The sequence below is a fragment of the Balaenoptera musculus genome, chromosome 18 (assembly GCF_009873245.2).
Source record: "Balaenoptera musculus isolate JJ_BM4_2016_0621 chromosome 18, mBalMus1.pri.v3, whole genome shotgun sequence".
Classification (NCBI taxonomy): Eukaryota; Metazoa; Chordata; class Mammalia; order Artiodactyla; family Balaenopteridae; genus Balaenoptera; species Balaenoptera musculus.
Genome location: NC_045802.1, coordinates 16,504,533 through 16,512,100, shown reverse-complemented (window position 1 = coordinate 16,512,100; position 7,568 = coordinate 16,504,533). Strand labels below are relative to the sequence as shown.

At 43.8% G+C, this 7,568-nt stretch overlaps 1 protein-coding gene across 2 annotated transcripts in view; it reads left to right on the top strand.

Annotated features, from left to right (window-relative positions):
- Positions 1 to 202: 202 nt before the first annotated feature.
- The window catches only part of WDFY2 (WD repeat and FYVE domain containing 2), a 172,856-nt gene continuing 165,490 nt past the window's right edge, over positions 203 to 7,568 (top strand). For both annotated transcript variants that reach the window (XR_005017260.1, XM_036831820.1), the window contains exon 1: positions 203 to 580. Coding sequence is in view for 1 of the 2 variants with exons in the window: in XM_036831820.1 (XP_036687715.1) it covers positions 444 to 580 (137 nt within the window). In the remaining variant the exon portion in view is untranslated. The remainder of the gene's footprint in view (positions 581 to 7,568) is intronic.

The following is a 7,568-nucleotide window of genomic DNA, read 5'->3' as shown; positions in this document are numbered from 1 at the left end:
CGCGCGGCTTCGGGAATGGCGGAGGGGCGGGGTGGAAATGGGCTCGTGGCCTGACGCATGTGCATTGGGCCGCCAGCGCCCCGCCTCCTTTTTCAGTTTCCCCTCCTCCTCAACCACCCTTCCGGAAGTGCAGCCGCCCTCGCGCCCACCAGCGGCCACCCCCTGCGGCAGGCCCCGCCCCCGCCTGCCCCGCCCCCCCGGCTCTCCGCCCCCTCCTCCGGTGGTGCCGGGTTGCAGCGCCGGTCGTGGAGGTTTCGGTGCCCGAAGCCGGGAGCGCGGAGTCGTTCCCGGGAGCGCCGGCCAGGCTATGATCGCGGGTCCCCGGCGGCCCGCTCCGGCCAACCAGAGTCCCCGTCTCAGCTTGTGCCCGTGCCCGAGCGGTCTCCTCAGGCCGGCCCCGCGGCGCAGTTGGCGGCGGCGCCCGCAGTGCGCCCCCTCCTCCGATGGCGGCAGAGATCCAGCCCAAGCCGCTGACCCGCAAGCCGATCCTGCTGCAGCGGGTCGAGGGGTCTCAGGAGGTGGTGAATATGGCCGTGATCGTGCCCAAGGAGGAGGGCGTCATCAGTGTCTCGGAGGACAGGTACGAACCGCTGCCCCTCGGCCGCGAGGAGGGGCGGGACGGGCCGGCGGTCCCAGAGCCCGCTTCAGGGGCTGTGCCTCCACGTCGGCGCGAGTGTAGAGCGCTCTCCCAAGTTGTTATTATAATGCGCATCCTGGTGGTGCCGGTGTCCAGCTGCGCGTCGCCGCCGCTGCGTGGCTCCGGGAAGCGGAGCCCGGACCGCGGCGTTCTGTCTGGCCTTGCCCGGGTGGCGCCTGCCGGAGCCAGGGTGGCCCTTGAACTAACGGTGCACCGGCCACTGGACCTTGGTCCAGCTCCGAGGACAGGAAGGGGAGAGGGTGGAGCTGCCCGGCCCTGCAGGTGTGTGCGTGGGGAGGATGCTCCGAGCCGCTTCTGTGAGATAACTAAGGGGTTTTGAGAACTCTGGTATAGTTCTTAAGGCTCCAGACCCAGGAAAGCAAATGCCACTCCCTTCTCCCAGACATTCCCACCGAATCCAGATCTCCCAGACATCTTACACTGAATTCAATGAATATTGCAAGTTGTGAAGAGTATTAGGGCTTCTGCCCAGGAGAGGTGACTTCTCTGCTTTGCCCCCCTTGTCTCTTCAAGCTCAAGGGGAAACTCCTAGAACTTTCAAGGGACCACTGCTGCAAATAGCTCTTGAGTTCCTTCCCTTTGCTTGCGTCCTTTCTTTTTGCCTAATTTTGCTTAATTTGCAGAAGTAGAACTAGTTGTTCTGCCTTTAGTATCCTCCCTTGTTTTTCAGACAGTGCGTTTTTTGCTTTAACTTAATGTCCTTTAATATGCATAAATTATGCAGATGAAGCTAATTTCCAGAGGAATGATGCTTGAATATAGTAGTTATGGTTTTGATCTGGAATTGTTGCTTTTATAATATCAACTAGTATTCTAAAAAATATCACATTATAGAGGTATATGTCAAGGAGCTTTTAACCTTAAAATAGTAGTTACGTTTTCTTAATGTAAGTTCAAATTATGCTCAGGTAGAAAATATTTTTTTTTTGGTGACTTGTAAAATTTCAGGCAAAGGTAAAGCAACAAAGTGTTCATACTGTCTTTATAGTCATTTCAGTGCTTTGCATACAGTGTGGCTTCAAAAAATATGCCTGATAGGTCTATTCATATCATAGGTTCTTCAGTATAACTAGGATGACGATATTAATGACATATTTTTGTTTACATCATACTCCATACAAATGGCCAAATGGTGCCTGATTCACTTCCTGTGCAGATTCAAGGGAAAACATTGTAAACATACACCAATGGCAAGCAGTCTGCCAAGAACAGAAGAAATTCATGGCTGCAGTGGAATACATGGATGTAGAAACCATTTGAAATTCACGAAGAAGCCTTATGAGTGTTTAACTTTTCCATGGAGGCAAAATTCTACAAAAGAGTTTGCTTCTGGACCTAGAAATTCTTTGTCACAGTATCGTGTTTTAAAAAGATTATATTGATAGACATCACTTTCCTTGTCTGTAACTACTGGAGATGAAACTGCTCAGCCGAACTGCGGTAGGAAATTCGTAAGTAAGTTTGTTGAATCAAGTAAGAGAGGCAGAAAGGTAGTTAAACCTAAGCTCCTTTAATAATTAGTTTTGAAACTTTTTGCTTTGGTTGACGCTTTGGGAGTAGAGGTTAGTTTTCATAGTTTTTTTTTTTTTTTTTTTTTCCTGAGTGTTCAAAGGGATCTTAGAGGTTATTTGCTGTAACGGCTTCACTTTACGGATGAGAAAATTAGGCCAGAGAATTTACCTGCCCAAATTCATGTAGCTAGTGGCCGAGCCAGGCCTGGCTCCTGTCTTCTGATTTCCATTTCACTGTATTTATCCTGAAGGAAACAGCTTTAGTCGGGGTGCATTTCAGAGTATTTGGAGAAGCTGAAGTCGCGTATATGACAGAGAGTGAAGATAAGTTTCATTTGATTATGGGACAACAGAAATGCAATGTTTAGCTATTTATTAAGCTTAATTTTCACTTTCCCAGTTTACAGTGTAAGTAATAGAAGATATTTTATTATGCAGTTGCTGTTAAATAAGTAAGGCTAGGATTTATTCTTTACATTTATTTTTATTATTACTCAAGTTGACCAGTCTGTGTTTCTGTAGGTCGTATAGTCACATGTGACAAGAGCTTTGTTATTTAGAGCTCAGTGTCGATTATGGTTTCCATTAAAAGAGAACTGATCTGTATTCTTGCTTTTCAAAATCCAGTGTCACTGTCAGTTGACATAATGATAAAGATATAAAGAGAGAATATTGATTTTCATCAAAACCTACCAAGCCATTTCCATCAACCACTTCAGTTAGAAACTAGTAGTTTTCATTCCTGAACCGTAAGGTTAAGCCACAAAATATTGTCCCATTCCTGAATGGCAGTGTCCCGTAAGTTCTTTTGAAACCTTGGTTTTCCTTTTTGACCTCTGATTCCCAATAGCCTTTGAAAACGCTTAACATTTTCCATCTATAACAGTGTCATAGGTACTTGTTATCCATTTATCTTCTTCTCCATGAATTCCCTAAGATGCTATGTGCGTCTTACTCATTGTAATAGCTGTAGGGCCTAGTATGGTGGCTGGCACACAGTAGGCCCTCAATAAACATTTGTTGTGTTGGTGACTGGTCTTGTTCCTGAAAGCACAGCATCTTAACTGTTGTAGACATTTCATTGATATTTGTTTGAATGAACTTTATGACAACCTGTGAAAGTTCTATTGGACAAATGTACAGAAAAGGATTGGACTGGATGGCCTTTAAAGGTGCCTTAAAACTTTGAAAGTCAATGCATTGCTTCATTCATTCTGTCAACCAACATTTGAGTCCCTACTGTGTTCCAAGCACATGTGTACACTTCATTGGTGAAAATGACAAGGTCCTTTCAAGATGCTCACAATTTATTTGGGGGGGGGGCAGATTTTAGAAGAAAATAAAACCACAAACTCTAAGATTTAATATTGAAAAGAGAATTTTTAGATGAGGAAGAGTAGCTGGATTCCACAGCCATTGTGGTTCCCTAAATTTTACTTACCTTTGGAGGATTCTTTCACTTGGACTACCATTTTCACCCTATGGCTGCCATTAGTTGTGGGCTGGTGATATTCTAATCTTCAGGCCCAAGAGTGGCTAAAAACCCTTACCCTCAGTTCATCTGAGCACAGTTAAGACAGCCTGGAACTTTACTGGATACCAAGGGAGACAATATAAGGAAATAGAAGAAATATAAAAATGGGAGTTCCCTGGTGGTCTAGTGGTTAGTGGTTAGGGCTCGGCACTTTCACTGGTTCAGTCCCTGGTTGGGGAACTCCCGTAAGCCTTGCCTCACAGCCAAAAAAAAAAAAAAGAAAAGGAAGAAGAAATATAAAAACGCTCTGACTTACAAGTATAGATTTCTGGTGCTATGATAAAATGGAATTTGTTCTCAGAACTCACTGTCTTTATCTGAGTCTGTCTTTGCTTTGGTTGTAGCTGGATTCTGTCTCCAAAGGATATGCCCAACTTTGGTACATTGGGTTCCTCATTTCCCAGCTTCCACCTGGACTGTCTCTTCTGAGTGACTGCCATTTTAACATTCCTTGCTTAGGAGTTTCCTCACAGACATCTTGGCTCTATTTTGGTCAAGATCGATCTCTAGCCTGCAGCTTACCAGGGTAGCTGGTGAGCTACCTGCAGCTCCCTTGTCCAGTGGCAGCCTCTTCAAGTGTTGAAAGCCAGAAGAGACTGCTCCAGGTGGGAGCCAGCCCTGTCCAGACGTTTTAACTTTGTAAGTTCTTTATATGCATATCTTAACACAACTCAACAATCTTAGCATTCATACAGAGAGTTTCTCTAGGTAATTACTATTAGACAGTTATAGAAAATTGTTCCTTCACCAGGAGTAAAAGGGGGTCAGATTTTTATCTCACGTAAGGAGATGTGTTGAAGACAGGTACAAACACCATCCACTGGGGTCGTCGAGGCATCTCCTCTGCTTGCGGTGGTTAGAGAAGAGGCCAAGGAGCTCTCCTCCAGGTGGGTCTTGCGGGATGAGTAGGAGTTCATGTGAGAAAGCTAGGGTGTCGGAAGGGGCATTCTAGCTAGAGGGGGAAGAGAAAACTCCTGGTGCACTGAGAAGCACTAGAACGAACTGGTTAAGAATGCACTCAGGAGCCAGGCAGCTTGAATTCAGAACTCAGCTCTGAGTGTCACACTTGGAGGAATCTGGAAAATTGGTGTCTCCACAGGAGTAATTGTGATAGTGAACATTCCCAAAACCTCTGAGTGCAAGAATTTGGAATTCTCTTGGGAGATAAAAAGAGCTGAGGGTGTGGTGGGAGGGTGTTGTGGAGGAGACCGTGGGGGGGGGGCCTGCAGGGGGGAAGGTAATGGGAAGGGACTGCGGAGTTTGCTTTTTCGGTTTTGGCCGCGCCTCGCATTTTACGGTTTCTTAGTTCCCCAACCAGGAATCGAACCCGCGTCCCCTGCGCTGGAAGCACGGAGTCTTAACCACTGGACCGCCAGGGAAGTCCCAGTGAGGGACTGTGGAGAACTGCCACCTTATATTTGACTTCATTCGGGACCAATTTAGGCAACATTGTTATTTGTGTTCTCTGTAGGCCCTAAGGGCACATAGGACCATGCAGTGGGTAATAGGGGGTCCCATTTTTGTCTCAGTATACGGTCTGACCTCCAGTGCCTAGCACAGAGGAGGCAGCCCATATATATATGTTCATTGAATGAATTAAGCAATGGCTGATCTATCAGCTGTTTGGAATGGAATGGGCCTGAGGAGGTTGTGAGTTTCTTAGAGCAAAGGTTTAAGTTGAACCTGAGAGAAGCTTAGCACCTTACTTTGGGCCAGGGTAGTGTTACAACAAGGGATAGGGGTGGGAAGCGGTTGGAATGAGAGAGTGGTTGGGTTTTTAAAAATCTTTAAGGCCTTTTTTCCCCAACTCTGATTTTTTTCTTTTTTGGAATATTTATTTATTTATTTTGGCTGCACCAGGTCTTAGTTTCGGCACGTGGGATCTTCGTTGCGGCAGGTTTTAGTTGTGGCATGTGGGATCTTTTTCAGTTGCGGCAGGCGGGCTTCTTAGTTGTGGCATGCAGGTGGGATCTAGTTCCCCAACCAGGGATTGAACCTGGGTCCCCTCCTGCATTGGGAGCGCGGAGTCTTACCCATTGGACCACCAGGGAGGTCCCTTTTCCCAACTCTGAACCACTCTAAGAGTCACTACTTGACTATTTCTTCTTCTTCTTTTTTTTTATTGGAGTAATAATTTTTATTGGAGTATGGTCGATTTACAGTGTTGTGTTAGTTTCTGCTGTACAGCAAAGTGAATCAGTTATACATATACATATAGCCACTCTTTTTTAGATTCTTTTCCCATATAGGTCATTACAGAGTATTGAGTAGAGTTCTCTGTGCTATACAGTAAGTTCTTATTAGTTAGCTCTTTTAATAAATATAGTAATGTGTATATATCAATCCCAGTCTCCCAATTTATCCCTCCCCTTCCCCTTGGTAACCATAAGTTTGTTTTCTACGTCTGTGATTCTGTTTCTGTTTTGTAAATAGGTTCATTTATGACTATTTCTTGAAAAGATATATTAAAATATCATTTATAAATCCTCATACTATTGGCTCATACCATTGATTCTTTTCACTGTGGAATCGCACTATCTTGGTTCTCTGGTTGACACCATTAGTTTCACTAAATACTTAGACCTTGGATCAGTTCAGTTGAGCTCATGGAGTTTTATGTACCATGCATTTTATAACACTTGCATCAAAATATTTTTTAAATGCAAATCAAAGTTTTTCCCAATGTGCAAGCATAGTTCTGAAAGTTGAGGACTTCCTAGAGTGATGGTGTGAGGTCCCTGAAGCTGACAAAGTTAGAAGCCATCTGAACTATTTTTTGAGTGTGTCAAGTCTCTATTTAATGGCATAAAATTAATAAACTTTCAACTATGCACTAGAGATTCATCACTTGGAAGTAGTAATTGCTGGTTTCAAGGTTCCAAAATGGGAATTTGCCCCATATGATTTTGAAAATTAGACCTTTACCCTGAATTCAGAGCATGAGGCAGTCTTCATGTCAGCAAATCTGTCTGGAAACAGGCTGCCTCTGGGTCTCTAAAGGTCAGAATACAAATTGACTTTTTAAGAAAAAAAATCACTATGGGAAAGCTGTTTAAGGAGGTTCGCTAGAGGGGCTTAGCTTCTAGTGACCCCAAAGCTCCTGATGGTTCTGAATTTCCTACTTAATTTATGTAGTTAAACCAGATTCTATCTAGGACCTCAAAGATCTTAATCAGGATACATTCATCTGGATATTGCAAGATAATGGAAAATGTTAGAGAGGCAGTTCTGACGCTCCTGAAGTGAGGGACTCTCAGATTTTGAAATCCTGAGCAGCTATCTTGTATCTCAAGTGTTGCTAAACTTACTTTGAAAAAGAAAAATAGGTAAAAAAATCACAGGACAGTAGTAGCCATAAGAGACTAAAGAGAGTTGATCTTTTTCTAAGCAAACAAAATCAAAACTTTAAAAATGGAAATACTATTTTTTCCTTGCACAGCATCTTTCCCTGGCTCTGTTTTCAGTTTGAATTTGCCTTTGAGAGGGAGCGATTTTCTGTTTCTTGTTGAGAGCCGACTGGATGTCCTTACAAAGTAACAGCTTTGGGGAAATTAAAACAGTACCATTTAGAAATCAATAAGTAAATGGTGATTTAAGACAAAATAAGTAGTGATCTCTTGATATCTGTAACACTAAACTAAGTTATATTCATTGTATACGTACCATCAAGCCAAGCTTTTTTTCTCAATTACAGTATCAGAATGGAAGGAATTCAAAAGCAGGCAGCACTCGTTTATTTTTATGTGAATAGGTCTCCCAAGGAGAGTGCCACAATTAACCTAGAAATTCCCTAATGCAGAAAAAATAACTTCCCTCGTGCAACTTCAGTAAGCAGTCTCATTAACTTTTTTTTTTTTTTTAAGGG